General features: G+C 45.8%; 1 protein-coding gene across 3 annotated transcripts in view; it reads left to right on the forward strand.

Annotated features, from left to right (window-relative positions):
* IGDCC4 (immunoglobulin superfamily DCC subclass member 4) overlaps positions 1–14,732 on the forward strand; it is a 77,923-nt gene that overhangs the window by 36,825 nt on the left and 26,366 nt on the right. For all 3 annotated transcript variants that reach the window (XM_083474994.1, XM_083474995.1, XM_083474996.1), the window contains 6 exons: positions 3,279–3,434; positions 4,829–5,239; positions 6,962–7,126; positions 8,744–8,881; positions 9,348–9,518; positions 10,586–10,819. In XM_083474994.1, coding sequence (XP_083331120.1) covers positions 3,279–3,434; positions 4,829–5,239; positions 6,962–7,126; positions 8,744–8,881; positions 9,348–9,518; positions 10,586–10,819 — 1,275 coding nt within the window. The remainder of the gene's footprint in view (positions 1–3,278; positions 3,435–4,828; positions 5,240–6,961; positions 7,127–8,743; positions 8,882–9,347; positions 9,519–10,585; positions 10,820–14,732) is intronic.

Raw genomic sequence — 14,732 nt, forward strand, 5'->3', positions numbered from 1 at the left:
TGCAGGACTGGAGATTAGCAGGGCCTTTAATGTCAACTAACTGCCCTGCCTTGCCAACAAAGGTACGTATAGTTAAAGCCATGGTTTTCCCAGTAGTGATGTATGGAAGTGAGAGCTGGACCATCAAAATGGCTGATCGCCGAAGAATTGATGCTTTTGAATTATGGTGCTGGAGGAGACTCTTGAGAGTCCCATGGACTGCAAGAAGATCAAACGTATCCATTTTTAAGGAAATCAGGCCTGAGTGCTCACTGGAAGGACAGATCATGAAGCTGAGGCTCCAATACTTTGGCCACCTCATGAGAAGAGAAGACTCCCTGGAAAAGACCCTGATGTTGGGAAAGATGGAGGGCACAAGAAGAAGGGGACGACAGAGGACGAGATGGTTGGACAGTGTTCTCGAAGCTACAAACATGAGTCTGACCAAACTGCGGGAGGCAGTGGAAGACAGGAGTGCCTGGCGTGCTCTGGTCCATGGGGTCACAAAGAGTCGGACACGACTAAACGACTAAACAACAACAACAACAACTGCCCTGCCCCAAATTGACTGTAATGTGTATGGGTTGCTCGTGCGTAAGTTGCCGCCTCTCCAGGCTTTGTTGCCTTGCTAAACCTTTCAGTCTGGGCAGCCCTTCACTTCGTGGCTGCCTCAGTCGCTAGCAGAATCCGTCAGTGGGCGTTTCTTAAATCTTTTCCAACATAAAAGTTGTTTGACACCCAGTCTCCTCCTACTCTCTCTGCGCAGAAGTCTTCTGCGCAGGGTGGGCGTGGGTAACGGAGGACCCGTGCTCTCCCCGCTGGTGTCCAGTGAAGAGTCCTGGAGCCCTCTCGCCGATTCCCCCATCAGCCCCTCTATATCCCTGGTGTTGCGCTGATTGGCTTCCCCATCTGTGGAGCTGCCTCTCTCCCTGCTTGGCCCTTCTCCAGCATAATTTGAGAGCCTTCCCTCCGCCTCTAGCTCCGATGACAGTTCCCTGACATTGACCAACATACAAGGCTGGGGGGTTCTTAGGCCCAGGGTCCAAATGTGGCCCTCAAGGTCTCTCTGCCTGGCCCTCTGGCCCTCCCCCAGGCAACACCCCTCTCCAGCCACCCTCTTTGTGCCCAAGCCACACCCCACACCGATGCCACTTCACAGCTTCCTAGAGTGTTTCTGCCTGGGTTGAATGTGGCGTTGGGTAGTGGCTGCTTGCCTGGATGTAGGAAGATGCAGTGCTTTTTGTGTGCAATGGGACTCCTTGGTCCAGAGTATTGGCACTTCTTTTTTGGGGGGCTACCCATGCCAGCCATTATGAGCTGGCACCCACAGCCCTTTAAACAGTACCTCTTTGTGCAGTACACAGTTCAACTATGGAACTCCCTCCTGTTGGGATGCGTCCGGGGAGACGGGGGCAATTGGCAGGCCCCCAGCTGGCTCCAGCCCACCGGCTGGCAGCCAGGCGAACTCCGGTTCTCAGAGCAGCATCAAAACTGCAGCTCAAGCCTCAGAGACCTTTAGAGACTGAGCACGCAAGCTAGCAGAGATAAGAACTCTTTGCAACAGAAGTAGCGGACAGAGGCATATGTAAGCATATTTACAAGCATTTATTCAATATCAGGACAAAGAAAACACATGTCTGCTTCCCTTCGTGTCCAAGCAAACAGCATAGGCAAAAGCTATATACAACGGATGTTCCCAGCAGACTGTGCTGGAAGTAAACAGACTTGTGACATACAACAACTCCACATACCTGTTCTAAAGGTGGAATGGAACTATATCCTAACACCTCCCACAGGAGGCAGTGATGGCCACCAACCTGGATGGCTTCTGAAGAGGATTGGGCAAATTCCTAAAGGAGAGGGCTATCGATGCCTTCTAGCCACGATGGCTATGCTCTGCCCCTACGGTCGGAGGCAGTAATGCTTCTGAATGCCAGTTCCTGGAAACCATGGGAAGGGAGAGTTCGGGTCCTGCTTGTGGTTTTCTCACAGGCATCTGGTTGAGAAACAGGATGCTGTACAAAGAGCTAGAGGGATCATTCTTTCATATGTGGTGGACTTGTGAAAGGGTGTTGGGAAATGATCCATAATGAATTGAAAAAAATGTTTAAAAGTACTTCCCTCCCAAAAACCCCCAGAGTCCTTTCTGTTGGGGATAATTCAGACTGAAATTCCCAGGTGTCAAAAAAGGTGATTTATGTATGCTTGTCTTTTGTTAGCCCCCAAAAGGAAAATGAGCGAGATCCCAACCAAAGAAGAATGGCAACTTAAGTTGATAGAATATGCACGGCTTGCAGACATAACTTATAGAATAAGAGAACAAGAAGAACATATGTTTAGAGGAGATTGGAAAACATTTATTGAATATATGGGAATATATGAGAAATAACTCTGTACAGCTGAAAACACTGTCTGCATTAAGATAAATTCAACAGTGCAAATAAGTTTTGATGGATGTAGTAATGGAATACTGAACAGTATAATTTTTTTGTAAAATATGGAGGGATTTATGATATGTAAAATGAACCGTGGAAGTCATTGATATCTTAAGGATGTAAAAAGGAGTACTTTAAATTGTAAAACAGAAAATTTAATAAAAATTATATTTTTTAAAAAGAGAAAAAGGATGCTGTACTAGATAGACCCTTGGTCTGATCCAGCAGGCTCTTCTTCCATTCTTAACAAGGCATGAGTACTTGCACCTCATTTTTTAACCAAAAAAGCACTGAAGATATAGATGTGTGTGTGTAGAAACTAGCCAAATTTACAAAGGTAAAGTTTGCATTCATTGTTCTGATCCCTTTCACTCTGGCCCTGTTCACCTCTGGCATGTACCCCACACCGAAGGTTGACCAGAAGAAAATATGGACCTTGTCCTGAAAAAGGTTCCCCCCCCCACCGCCTCCGTGCCATAAGAGAAACCAATTTTGATGTAAAATTGCAACACCCCTCCCTTTTCTTCTAATTCATCAAGGACACAAGCATACATCCACTGGTCTTCATACACTCCAGTTCAGTGTGTCTCCTGATTCCATAGGAGACACGACTGTACAGTCTTTCTTTGGCTGCTCTAAGCAATCCGCTGGAAATTAGAATGACTCCTTGCAAACTTGGTGCTTAATTATAGCAGAAACGTAAGGTTCTCAAAACTGAGTGCAAAACGTCTGCTCCAAAGTCTGAAATATTAAGATCATGATCCTGCCAGAGCGATGCACTTTTAAGATGATAATGTGCAGGGTTTCTCTCCCTCCCCCCCATTATCTTCCTTAAGAATTTGATGCCTTGTTGTTCCTTTGCAGATGGGGACCCTATTTCCACAGATGTGATTGTGCTGGGACGGACCAACCTCTTGATTCCTCATGCCCAGCTCCATCACTCAGGGATCTATGTCTGCCGTGCCAATAAACCCCAGACCAGGCAGTTTGTAACCGCTGCAGCTGAGCTCAGAGTTCTTGGTGAGAACAGAGAATAAACCAGTTCTGTGCTGTCGTAGACTGTAGCTCGGGGGAGCATCTGCTTTGCATGTAGAAGGTCTCAGGTTCAATCCCTAACATCTCCAGGTAGGGCTGGGAGAAAATCAGGCCTGAAATCCTACCTAGAGAGACTTTGCCAGCCAGTAAGGGCAATGCTGAGGCAAGCGGTTGGCGCTGTGGGTTAAACCACAGAGCCTAGGACTTGCTGATCAGAAGGTCGGCGGTTCGAATCCCCGCGACGGGGTGAGCTCCCGTTGCTCAGTCCCTGCTCCTGCCCACCTAGCAGTTCAAAAGCATGTCAAAGTGCAAGTAGATAAATAGGTACTGCTCCGGTGGGAAGGTAAACGGTGTTTCCGTGCGCTGCTCTGGTTCGCCAGAAGCGGCTTAGTCATGCTGGCCATATGACCCGGAAGCTGTACGCCGGCTCCCTCGGCCAATAAGGCGAGATGAGTGCCACAATACCAGAGTCGGCCACGACTGGACCTAATGGTCAGGGGTCCCTTTACCTTTACCTTTATGGGCAATGCTGAGCTATATGGACCATTGTGTCTGGCTCAGATTATTATTATTATTATTATTTAAAAATTGTATTCTGCCCTTCATCTGAAGATCTCAGGGTGGTTCACAACATAAAAATATTAGATAAAAACACAAAATACATGATTAAAAGCTTTCTTCAAATAAAATTCAACACTGCACTGTGAAGGACTTAGAAGCTCAAAGCTGTAAGTTCCACCTTCCTGTGCTCTTTATGTTGTAAAAACTACCTCAGTATTTGGGGGCTCTTATTTCTGGGTCCTTGCAAAGTTGAATGCTGGGAATCTGCATGAACCAAGGTCTCCCCTGCTTGCTTATGGGGCCCACACACCACTTCCAGGCCCCTGTATCTATTCCAGCAGGAAAGAATAGAAGAAATGATTTTGGTTAGCCTTCACTTTGTCAAAGGGAAGGTACACGTTGCTCCTGCCTCAAAGTCTGGGCTAGGACAACTTTCCCCAACTGGGTGTTTTCCTGATGTTTTGGGCTACAACTCTCATGAGCCCCAGTCAACCTTTCTTATGAGAAGCCCTTAAGCAAGTCTCAAGCGCAACATGCTCTCCCTACTTGGGATTCGCAGTAGCTGATACTGAGAGGCATACTGACTCTGACAGTGAAGGGAGAACGAGTAGCAACTCATAGGCTTATCCTCCATTAATTTGCCTGCCCTGAGTCTTCCAACATTCAGCTTCATTGGCTGTCCCTGGGTTCTAGTGTTATCCATCACCATTCATGATTTTATGCTGCTCTATCGTGTCACTTCTCCCTTGCCTTTCCTCTAAATGAAATAGCCCCTTTCCTAACCTTTAGAAGCTAATTTTCTTCTTCTGCCTCTTAAGCTCCCCCTGTCATCTCCCAGGCTCCAGAGACCATTTCTCGGACGCGTGCCAGTACTGCCAGGTTAGTGTGCAAAGCAGAAGGGGAGCCGTCTCCCAGCATCCACTGGATGAAGAACGGAGAGCCTCTCTTGTCCAAAGGGCGGGTGAAGATGCAAAGTAGCGGCACCCTGGTGATCAACCAGATCGGGCTGGACGACGCCGGCTATTACCAGTGCGTGGCAGAGAATCACCTGGGCATGGCGTGTGCTGGGGCCAGGCTGGTGGTGATCGTGAGGGAAGGTTTGCCCAGTGCCCCTAAGAGGGTGTCTGCCAGTTCTCTCTCCAGCACGACTGTCTTGGTATCCTGGGAACGTCCAGAGTTCAACAGCGAGCGGATCATTGGCTTCTCACTCCATTACCAGAAGGCTTCGGGTATGTCCCTTGAATGGTTGCTTTGTCATCATCGTTTGTATCATGGCATATCGACTTTTAGACGATATCTGAAGGCAGCCCTGTTTAGAGAAGTTTTTAATGTTTGAAGTTTTATTCTGTTTTTAATGTTCTGTTGAAAGTCACCCAGAATTGCTGGGGAAACCCAGCCAGATGGGCGGAGTAGAAATAATAATAATAATAATAATAATAATAATAATAATAATAGTTGTTGTTGTTGTTGGGCAGGTGGCCTCCTGACTTCCTCCGACTTGAAGGTCACACTAGCTAGCCTTCTAATACTGCTTGGGCCTCTCTTAAAAGTCTGAGTTTCTGTTTCAGCTGTAATAATAATTTAATAATAATAATTTATTATTTATACCCCGCCCATCTGGCTGGGCTTCCCCAGCCACTCTGGGCGGCTTCCAAAAGAATATTAAAATACTATAATACATCAAACATTAAAAGCTTCCCGAAACAGGGCTGCCTTCAGATGTCTTCTGAAAGCCTGGTAGTTGTTCTCTTTGACATCTGGTGGGAGGGTGTTCCACAGGGAAGGCGCCACTACTGAGAAGGCCCTCTGCCTGGTTCCCTGTAACCTGGCTTCTCGCAGTGAAGTTAATTGGCGCAGAATTGACTGCCCCATTGTTCTTTAGGCCATACCCGCACCATAAATTTAAAGCACATGTATTCCACTTCAAGAAGTCATGGCTCCCTCCCCCAAGAATTATGGGAGCTATCGTTTGTTAAGGCTCCTGAGAGTTCTTCACAGACCCCTGTTCCCTTCACAGAGCTACAATTTTCAGAGTGGTTTAACAGTCAGTCCCTCTTTGCACAGAACCCTTGGGAATTGCAGCTCTGGGAGGAGGTCATTGCTGAGGTCAAAGCTCAGTATGAAGTCCTTCCCTCCTCCTCCTCTTGAAGGACTTGCTCACAAATTTATTGACAGCTGCACGAATTATGATAGCTAGGAAGTGGAAGGGGCAAGCAGAATATAAAATGGAAGAATGGTATAAAAAGGTGTGGGATATAACTATCAATGATAAATTAACATGTGCCATTAAGGTAGGATGGGGAATATGCAGGAGAAATGATTTTAAGGAGATATGGAGGGTTTTTGTAGAATTTGTACTACAAAGTAGTCAAACCATCACAAGAGGTGTTGAAATTTTGGGAGGTTGGATAGTTGCAATGGAATGGTCTTGGTGGTGGGGTGCACATTTTTATTCTTATTTATTTATGATTATGACTTTGTCAAAATAAAAATAAATAAATAAATAAAAAGCACAGTATGAAGGATGTATGAAGGGGGTGGATGTAGCCCTGAAAAGAGGGAATTGTTGCTAAAAACCACTATGGGAACTGTAGCACTATGAGAGGAGTAGCTGTCTCGTAACAACTCGCTTAACATATTCTTAAAACTCTCAACACGCTGCAAGTCCCAGGAGTCTTTGGGAGAAGCCATGACTGTGTAATAGCGCTTTCAATGTTTGGTGCAGATGTCACCTAACTCGTTGCCAGAAATGTGGGTTTGAAACCCTGATTGTGTTGAAAAGGTGGGAACAGCCCCAGCATTTGCTTAAAAACCAAACTGTGTGCCGTGAAATGCGCACTGGACCTTTTCTGCGAGCTGCTTGCAAGAAGCTGCTCTGAAGACAGGACAAAACACGTTCTTTTTCTCTCTTTTCTTCTTTTTTGTCTGACAGCATTGTGTACCCTCTCTAGGCGCTGACAACGTGGAGTACCAGTTCGCGGTGAATAACGACACGACAGAGTTCCAGGTCAAAGATCTGGAGCCCAGCACCAACTACGTTTTCTATGTGGTGGCGTATTCGCAGCTCGGAGCCAGCCGAACCTCCTCTTCCATCAATGTACAGACACTGGAGGATGGTTCGTAGACTTGGAGGGGAAGGGACTGTTCCCCACCCCCATGCTTCCTGGAAGAAATAAATCACATAGCGGGCCCCGTTGTGTGTGTGTGTGTGTGTGTGTGTGTGTGCAGCAGTGAGAAGTATTTTGAACTGAAGGGGTGACCTTCATTTGTGTTTCTAATTAGATGAGGTTAACACAATTTGCTGACTCAAGCCTTCCCTTACCCCCTTGCAAAAGCTGTGTCGGGGAGAGCTGGGTTTAAGGCGAGTTCACACGCTCTGCTGGACCCCTAGAGTCCCCACTTGCCTGTGGGGTTTTTTTGGGGGGGTTGCCTAGCCCTGACGTTTACCCCCGGAGCCCTGAAAGCCAGAACCGTGTCATCCTTTACTCAGATGACACGGAGCACGCCACCATTCCCTCTGCAGCAGACCGGAAGACAAAATAATTTTAAAGGAGACAAATTTGTTCAGCATTCCCCCCTTCTTTGCTAGGTACAACAGTGAGACATTTAATTTCTAAATGGCCTGTCTGGTCAGCATTCTGTTCTCACAGGTAGCCCAAAAGCAGGATATTGAGTGCGACAACACTCTTCCCATTTGTGGTTCCTAACAATTGGTATTTAGAGGCAGGCTGCCATGGTCTAACTTAGGCATTGTGGCTAGTAGCCATCCCTGTGCCATTTAGGCAACCTGTTGATATGACACAGCATGCGGGTGCATTATCAAAAATAAAGAAATTGCCCTGAGATCAGTTCAGCTTGGCGGTTCTCATGCTGTGCAGTCCTGGTGTTCTGGTATGTCCACCCTTCCCCCTTGGAAATCTCTCTTTGCATTGGTGTTAGAAAACACTTCTTCATGAAATGAAAACAGCCAGATTTCCATTCCTAGAGGAAATAGGTTGGCTAAGTGAATTGCAGAGTGTGTTTCCAAATGTTCTCTTATTTATTATCTTATTTATTTATTATTACAGTTATTTGTCACCTGCTACCAAAATGTCTCAAAGAAACTTAAAATTATAAAAGCGGGCATAAAACAAAATTTGAAATAAATAAATAAATAAATAAATAAATAAATAAATAAATAAATGAACATAAATTAACGAAAAGTGCTCATCTTGCAATAACATAAAATGGTCAGCCCCTATCCTGTCCTACTGAAGATGAACATTAATACAGACTTGGGTATAAATCACACCCTATTATCCAGTTAAGATTCAAATTCTTGGGTGAACAGGAATGTCTTTGCCTGGTGCCTAGAAGTTTGTAATGATGGTGCCAAGCATATCTCTTTGGGGATAGTGTTTCATAGTTCGGGAGCCACCACTAAAAAGGCCTGTCCTTGTGTTGCTTCCCTGTGAGGAGGCACACAAAGAAGGCCCTCGGGTGATGAACACAGGGTGTATGTAGGTTCATGTGGGGAGAGGTGGTTCCTAAGGTACTGTGGGGTTCTGGGCCATTTAAGGCTTTAAAGGTCAAAACAAACACTTCAAATTGAGTCTGGAAACCAATCTGCAGCCAATCAATGAAGCCCTCCAGGTTCAAATGTGTGTGTGTGTGTTTTCACCCACCAAATGGGTGTTTTGCTCATTTCCTTTGTGACGAGGTGGAGTCATCGCTTTTATCCTTTCACTCCCCAGTTCCCAGCGCAGCTCCTCAGCTGTCTCTTTCCAGCACAACACCGATGGACATCAAGGTGACTTGGCTGTCTCTCCTTCCGGAACTCAGCAATGGCAGAATCACCAAGTACAAAATTGACTACGCTCCCCTCAAGGAAGGTAAGGAAGAGATGGTTCTGGTGCCAGAAACTGGGGCATGATTAGGGATGTAGTGAAGCAGTGATTTTCACCTTGTCCTGGGTTCATCACAATCAGTGCTGTTTCTATTCTGCTACAGTTCAGCTTCCAGCAAAACTGGTGTTGTTTTCTCACTCTAAGCTTTGACCAAAACCAGTGCTTTTTTTCAGGGGGTACTGAGTACCAGCACCTACTTTTCAAGACCAATACTAATGTAATTAATTTCACAATCAAATTCAGTGGAAGGGAAACATCAAAAACAGTGCAGAAAGTAACATAATTATTTACGTAAAACAATCGCTTGTACTCACTGGTGTTATTTCTGTTCCTGACCTCAGATGCGCATGTGAACTGTGGCAATTTCTGCTCCCATTTCTGTTTCTGGTGGAATTCTCTAGCACCCATCAGCATGTTAGATTCAGCATGTTGGGCTCTGTTTTTCTAACAGATCTGATTTCCTCAACCGAGGTTGGTGCGAATGAGACCCAACTCACTCTTCACGGCCTGCACCCTAATAAAGTCTACAAAGTGCGCATTGCGGCGAGTACAAGCGTGGGCTATGGGGCCCCTTCAGAATGGACACAGCACCGTACCCCGGATAGAGACAACCAAACTCATGGTAGGTCAGCCCACTGCCCACGAGGATCATGTCCCCTGTTCTCAGGGCTTAGTAGGACATGGAGAGTTTTGTGTCTGCAAATGGAATTCGGATCCAAGATAAGTACGTGGAAGCTTTAATCAAAGGTAGGAAGCATAATAGCCAAGGAGAGCAAGCCTGAGATCAAGGTGGCAATGAAATGCTGATTCCTTTATTTGATTTTAAATGTATATGTACCACCCTTCATCAGAATGGATCCAGAGTGTTTTCTTCCTATATAAATAAAAATGTAAGGCTGTCATCACGCAGCAGTTCATGACCACACCAACTTCAGGAACAGGTGGCAAGTGAGTGAGCAAGCAGCATGGGTGGCAGTTGGCCGAGGCAAACTGTTTAACAGAGTGGGGGAGGCACTGGGAAACCTGGTGCCCCCTGTGTTGTTGGGGTCTCACTCCCATTGGCTCCAGCCATCTTGGTCAATGGTTGGGGATGAGGAAAGTTGTTTTCCAAAACATCTGGAGAGTATCGTCCTGCGTACCCTGATTTAGTACAACCCTGTATGGTACCTTCTTGTATTTTTATCCTAATTTTCCTCTAAGGAGCCAAGAATAGCACATTTATTATTATTATAATTTACACCCTGCTTTCCTCTCAAAGGAGCCATGGGCAGCAAACAAAAAGCTGATAAAATAACAACAAAAGCATTTAAAACAATTCCAGTACAGATACAGACTGGGAGAGAGCTCTACTTGAAAGGCTTGTTGAAGGAGGAAGGTTTTCGGCAGGAACCAAAAAAGACAACAGAGTCTGTGCCTTTCTAATGGGTTAAGGGATCGAATTCCAAAGGTGCCACAACGCTTAAGACCCAATTCCTGTATTGTGTGGAGTGGGCCTTCTAATAAGACGGTAGCTACACGAGGTCCTCACCTGCAGAGCAGCTGGGGTGTATAAGGGGTGAGACAATCCTTCAGGTTTCCTGGTCCCAAGTTGAGTAGGGCTTTATACACCAAAAACAAACAAACAAACAAAACCTAGCACCTTGATTCTTGAGGCAACCACTGTTGATGTTTCTTCCTTGCTTCCCCTAGTTCCATTTGCCCCAACTGAGTTAAAAGTCCGAGCGAAAATGGAGTCCCTGCTGGTGAGTTGGCAACCTCCAGCTAACCACGCCCAGATTTCAGGCTACAAACTTTACTACCGCGAAGTGGCCACAGAGGAGACGAGTGAGGAGAACCTCTCTGAAGGTCCGGGGGATGGTGCTTGGGATGTTGGGCCAATAAAGCTGAAGAAGAAGGTCAAGCAGCATGAACTGACAGAGTTAAGTAAGTTCATTTATTTGTTGAAATTATACCCCACCTTTTTTTGTCCAAGGATGTCAAGGTGGCGTACATGGTTCTCCTCCTCCTTCCTTTAATCCTCACAACAACCCTGTGAGGTAGGTTAGGTCAGGAGGCAGGGACTGGCCCAAGGTCACCCGGTGAGCTTCATGATCAAGTGGGGATTTGAATCCAGGTCTCTGACACTCTAACCACTATACCACGCTGGCTCTCGGAAAAGGTTTCCTGTGCCCTGCTTGTTCCTGTGAACTGGCCATGGAGGTTGTCTGTGGCATGGAGCCCACCAATGAGAACATTCTCTGATCTGTGTGGACCCAAATTTTCTAAAACTTGGGTGATCAGCCTGCGGCCTGAGGGCCGTGGTTCTCAACCTGATTTTGTGTGGGTAGCGAGGAAGGAGAAAACAGAGAGGCGGGATGAGAGAGAAAAGCAAGTGCCCCATTGGCTCCACCCTCTGCTGGCTTGCGGCCCTCAGCAGATTAACCTGAAAGGAATGTGGCCCTCAACAGGGAGAAAGGTTCTCCAACCTTATTCTAAATGCCATGCCAAAGAAATACAGCTTTTCCAGCTGGGATAAATGTAGCTACTTAAGCCAACTTTTGCAAACTTCCAGATACATAAGAAGTTAAATCTCATTTCTTCTGAGTTCCTGCTGATTTTAACCATCCTGAATGTTCTTAAATACCTGTTTTTACCAATAATTTTAATGGGCTTTTTTTTTTTTTGGTAAGCTGCTTAGAGGTTTCCTTACAGTTATGCAGCAAATGCATTTTGTTAAATGAATAAAATAAATGGCATGCACTGCTTGCGAGGGCCATCTCATATGCTGACATTTCAAGACAGGGTTTAGACAGAGCTCCCCTAACCTGTTGCCCTTCCAGATGTTTGGGGCTACAATTCTGTGCAGGCTGGGACTGAAGGGAGCTGTAGTCAGAAAAATCTGGAGGGCACCTGATTTGACAAAGGCTAGTCCAGAGGTAGAGAATTGTGAGGAAGGGGGGAGATTCTGAAAATTTGGGAAGAGTGGGCCATGGAGTCAGGAGAAGGAGGAATCTAGATAGCTGTGGGTAGAGGAAACAGGACTTCTTCCAGGCACTAGAACCACTTGCAGTTTTTTTTTGCAATCAAGCAGTGTATAAATTTTATGAAGTAAATAAATAAAATCACTACCCGAAATTCCCTGCATTAGCCATGCTAGCATAATTCCGAAGGTTGTATCCGATGCTAGTCTTATTCAGAGTAGACCCATTAAAATTAGTAGGCATGCCTAATACTTTCAACATGCCTGCCCTGAACCGTGCCAGATTTAATAATAATAATAATAATTTTTTATTTATACCCCGCCCTCCCCAGCCAAGGCCGGGCTCAGGGCAGCTAACAAGCAATAATAAAAACAAATTGAATGAATACAACTTGAAAAACAAGATTAAAATACAACATTAAAATATCGAAACATTAAAATATTAGAATGCAGCCTCATCACAGGAGGAGAAGGAAAAAGAAAGAGGGGGAGGGAATCACATTGGCTCCAAGCCAAAGGCCAGGCAGAACAACTCTGTCTTACAGGCCCTGTAAGACAGAGTTTAATTTAGGGTGGTGCAGGCGCCCAGGGCGCCGGGCCAAGGGGGTGCAAAACTGAGAAGATCTATAATTGAGAAGATCCACTTGGGTGTGCAAAATGCTGGCCTCACTCAGGGCTCTATACTACCAAAGATTACCAGATTCCGTCCCTGCTCTAAGTAGCACTTAGACCACATTTGCACCAGACACTGAAAACATCACAATAACTACTTCCAACAATCCTGGTTTCCCCAAAGAATTCTGGCAGGTGTCATTTTTAAAAGGGCGCTGAGGGCTGTTAGGAGGCCCCTATTCCTCTCCACAGAACTGCAATTCCCAGAGGGATATATTGTTAAGCCACTCTAAGGACTGTAGCTCTTTGGGGGGAATTTGGGATCTCTTAACAACCCTCAGCACCCGTAACAATCTACAGCTCCCAGAATTCTTTGGGGGAAGCCATGACTGTTTAAGCTGACATCTCATAGTGCTTTAAAAACATGGTGCAAATGTGGCGTTAGTTGGATACAACTTCAGTTGTACAGTTTGTTGTGCTATGGATTGGGTAGGTAGAAATCCATGCCTGAAAGAGGAGGAAGTTGAGTTGGCGGTTGTCTAACAACCATAGAACATTTCTTCCATGCGCCGTTGCCTGAACCAGGCCTGAGGTCTACCTCCATTACATTTGGGCTGTGACTGGAGGGAGAGGGCACCCTGTGTGGGGAGATGTTTAGCTGTGGGTCCCTCTTTTAAGCCTTTGCTCAATGCTGAGACACTCCTCAGCCAACACACACACACACACACACACACACAGCCACTCTGCAGTTTGGACCATCTCCAGGCTGACTCTGTTCTGCCTGCTGCCAAGATTTTCAGAGCAGACAAAAAAGCCTTTTTGCTGCGGCGTTCTTAGGGAGGCCGGCAAAAAAAGAAGAAAAAAGGAGCTAAAATGTTTTCTCTCTCTTCCAGATGCAAATGTGTGTTGCACAAGTGTAAGGCTTTTCCGATCCTTGCCATCCATGTGCTTTTCCTTGTGGGGGGGGGGGAGTGGCACCACTTGCCCCCCCCTCCGCACACACTTGCACAATCAAAAGAAGAGTGATACACTGGCACAGCCAAAAAGTGCTTTTGTACAGGCCGTATTGTGGTGGCGAAAGGAGCTGGCCATCTTCTCCACAGCAGGCCCTGAATAGGCACATCCTTAATTAGCAGAGCTTCGTCAATGAAACCAACAAGAGGTGCGGGGGTGTGTGGGGGAGGCCATTTGGGGAGGAACAAGGAGCTGGGTGTCCAAAGAGAGAATTGCCCCATTTTCCCTCTATTTGTAAACTTTGAGATGCTCAAGCAGTTCCCTTGAATAAGCAGATCTTACAAAAGAGGGGTGAAGAAAGAAGCAGGCGAGCTTTAGAACAGCCCTCTTGGCTTGCTCTCTCTGGAGCTTGGCTTGGATTGCAGCACAGCCAAAAAGGTTGGCTGCATCTGGCGCTAACACAGAATTCACATTGCCGGAAATCTCCGCTTTGGTTGCAAGGCTATGGTCTGCCCTGGATGGCCTTCAGCAATACAGCAGGTCCATGCACTCATTTAATGGGTTAAAAAATGCCCTATTTATATTTTGGCATCATCCAATAAAATGCTTAAACAGCCTGTTCCTGGTTCGCTCTATTCAAGAGGTGGGGTCAATGGGAGCGTGGAGTAGAGTCGCTGTACAACCCCCCATACTGATGAAATGCCAAAGGACAATTGCCTGGAGGAGGTTACTAAAGACTCACCCGGCACTTGATTCTAGTTGGGCAAAGGGAGATGGATTTGGGACGCCAAGTTTTTCTCTTAATTTTAAATGTATTCATTACATTTATACCCCACTTTTCTTCTAAGGAACTCAAGGGGGGGCGCACACACTTAACCTCCTTGACCTTTTTATCCTCACAACATCCCTGTGAAGTAGGTTATGGCCTGAGGGTTGCGCTCAACCTAACTTTTACTTAGAATAGACCCATTGAAATTCAAAATTAATGGTCCTAAGTCAGCTTTTACTTAGAATAGACCCATTGAAATTAATGGGCCTAAGTTAGAGTCGTTTATTTCAGTGGGTCTCCTATAAGTAAAAGTTAGTTGAATACAATTCTGAGAGACTGTGATTGGCCCAAGGCCCCTCAATGAACTTCATGGTTAATTGGGTATTTGAACCCTTGTCTTAGTCTGGCACTCTGACTGTTAAACCAAACTAAACCATCCAGATTTTTGCTGCTAATTGCCCTTGTTTCTTGCTTTTCAGTTTTTGGAGTTTTCTCTGATTTATTATCTTCTTTGTTTTAAAAAGATACACCCATTAATTATA

The sequence above is a fragment of the Podarcis liolepis genome, assembly GCF_965112155.1.
Source record: "Podarcis liolepis genome assembly, chromosome: 14".
Taxonomy (NCBI): domain Eukaryota; kingdom Metazoa; phylum Chordata; class Lepidosauria; order Squamata; family Lacertidae; genus Podarcis; species Podarcis liolepis.